Source organism: Beta vulgaris, chromosome 6, assembly GCF_026745355.1.
Source record: "Beta vulgaris subsp. vulgaris cultivar EL10 chromosome 6, EL10.2, whole genome shotgun sequence".
In the NCBI taxonomy this organism is placed as follows: domain Eukaryota; kingdom Viridiplantae; phylum Streptophyta; class Magnoliopsida; order Caryophyllales; family Amaranthaceae; genus Beta; species Beta vulgaris.
The window spans coordinates 30,954,688-30,957,213 of NC_079207.1; the positions used below are offsets into that span (position 1 = coordinate 30,954,688).

At 35.6% G+C, this 2,526-nt stretch overlaps 1 protein-coding gene across 1 annotated transcript; it reads left to right on the forward strand.

The window, feature by feature from the left end:
• The first annotated feature begins 404 nt into the window (after window positions 1-404).
• Window positions 405-878, forward strand: LOC125498742 (secreted RxLR effector protein 161-like). The gene has a single exon (XM_048647010.1). The coding sequence runs from the start codon at window positions 405-407 to the stop codon at window positions 876-878; it is 474 nt and encodes a 157-aa protein (XP_048502967.1).
• The last annotated feature ends 1,648 nt before the right edge of the window (window positions 879-2,526 follow it).

A 2,526-nucleotide genomic window follows, 5' to 3' on the forward strand; every position in this document is an offset into this window, starting at 1 on the left:
GGACAAGAAAGGAAGGTGTGTAAGCTTATTAAATCTTTGTATCGACTTAGACAGGCACCAAAACAATGGCATCAAAAGTTTGATAATGTTGTCTTGGCTAACGGGTTTATAATAAATCAATCCGTAAGTATGTATATAGCAAATTTGATAATACTGGCAAAGGTGTTATGATTTGTCTATATGTGGATGACATGCTTATCTTTGGGACTGATTTGGAGCAAGTCATTTAGACTAAGGAATTTCTCTCTTCCAGTTTCTCCATGAAAGATATGGGAGAAGCCGATGTTATTCTTGGTATTAGAATAAGGAGAGAGAATGGCTCAATTTCTTTGTCACAATCTCATTATCTTGAGAAGGTGATATAGAGGTTCAATGGAGCAAAGAATGCTCCATGTGCTACTCCGATGGAACCAAACATCCAATTGGTTAGGAATAGTGGCAATCCAGTCTCTCAATTGGATTATGCTAGTTTAATTGGATGCTTGATGTATGCCATGACTAGTACTCGGCCGGATATAGCTTTCGCTATTGGCAAACTAAGTAGGTATACTAGTAACCCTAGTATGGAACATTGGCAAGCCTTAAGGCGAGTATTGAGATACTTGAATAAAACTATTCACTTTAGTTTGACATTCAAGGGAGATCCTTCGGTGTTAGAAGGTTACTTGGATGGTAGTTGGATAAGCAACAAGGAAGACTATTCGTCTACTAGTGGTTGGGTATTTCTTCTTGGAGGAGGTGCCATATCTTGGGCATCTAAGAAGCAAACATGTATTACCGATTCAACTATGGGGTTGGAATTCATTGTGATAGTGCTTCTACCATTTCAAAGGCTTATAGCCAAATTTATAACGGCAAATCTCGACACATTGGTGTGAGGCACAATTATGTGCGTGAGATGATCCATGATGGAGTCGTTACTATTGATTTTGTACGGTCTAATGTGAACTTAGAGGATCCGTTCACTAAACCATTTCCAAGGGAAATGGTGTATAAAACGTCGAAAGGGATGGGAATAAAGCCCATGTATAAGTCACAAGTGGAGAAAACTCAATTCACGTCTTGTACAACGCAAGATCTTGAATTCAATGAGGATCAAACTTGATTTGTGACTTGTAGCACTCTAAGAGTCACATCTCAAGGTGAGTGCTTGTATCTACAATGTTTAAGGATGGTTTTAATATCTTAATAAATCTTTGACTAGTTGCTCATGTTGTAGGAGCATGTTAATTAAGGTTTACCTATGCGAGTAAGAAGTTTGGCCGCTTCACCAAAGTCCGGGGCTTGGCTTGGAACACTCATGAATCGGATATGAAATCAAGGCCTTCAAAGGAGTTGTTATTTAAATGTGTGTTTGTGTAAACAACTATGTATGTGTATGTGTGTGTGTGTGTGTGTCCTTGGATTAGAAACTACAAGAAACTATTTGTAAAAGACATCATCTTAACTTTCAGATTTTTCTACAAACTTACTCATCACTTAAAACTAATAAACCACCATCAAAATTACAGCATCAAAAGTAAGTTACAACTGTTAATATGATTTTCTTATCAAAACCGATGAAGTAATATTTAGACCATCAATTGATTTAAATACAATAACTAATTAAAGCTATACTAATAGGATTTTTTAACAAGAATAATACAAAGTTTTGTCCGTTCTCACGCAATAATACAAAGTTTTGATTATTTTTTAATAATACAAACTTTTGATCAAAATTCCTCCAATAGGGCAATATCGGTTGTTAACTTGTCGTGGGAGGTAACAAGCTGAGGTGGTTCAGGTGGGTGGGGGTTGGGGGAGGAAGGAGAAATAAGAAAGATAATTTTGTATTTTTTATACCTAATTTACCCGCTACAAGCCAACTTGACCTACTAGAGGAATTTTGATGTAAAGTTAGTATTATTAAAACATAATCAAAAGTTTGTCTTATTGCGAGAGAACGGTTAAAAGTTTGTGTTATTGTAGTTAAAAAATCCATACTAATATACCTCCTCAATCCATAAGTTTGGGTTTCTTTTGAAACAACAATAGAAGAAGAAATAAAAAGCAGTCAACACATCATCAATAACACAACCTCAACCACAACAATAGAACAACAACAATCCAACAACACCATTACAATAGAGCAACAACAACAATAACAACAACATGAGCAACAACCACCACCACAACGATTCATTAACCCCATTAAAAATAAACCACCACATCTCCTCTTAATTAAACTAGTACTCCATAGTCAAACTCCAAATCATAGTCTAATTTATAAATTAGGCTTGAATTACTAATCAAGGGGTCTGGATTAAGAACAAAGAGATAAATTTACCTTTTCTCTACTAGGAGCAGCGAAAAACAGGGGAACATAGGGGGCTCGAAGCATTACTCCCATGTATCTCTCACATATATAGGTTGTAATGCTTGTATAACGTTAGAATGATACATGGGAGTAATTGCATCCTGTAAATTTTCTCTCATTTAATACAAGAAACTAGAAGATATTTGCAGAATTATAATCCAAATTGAGTA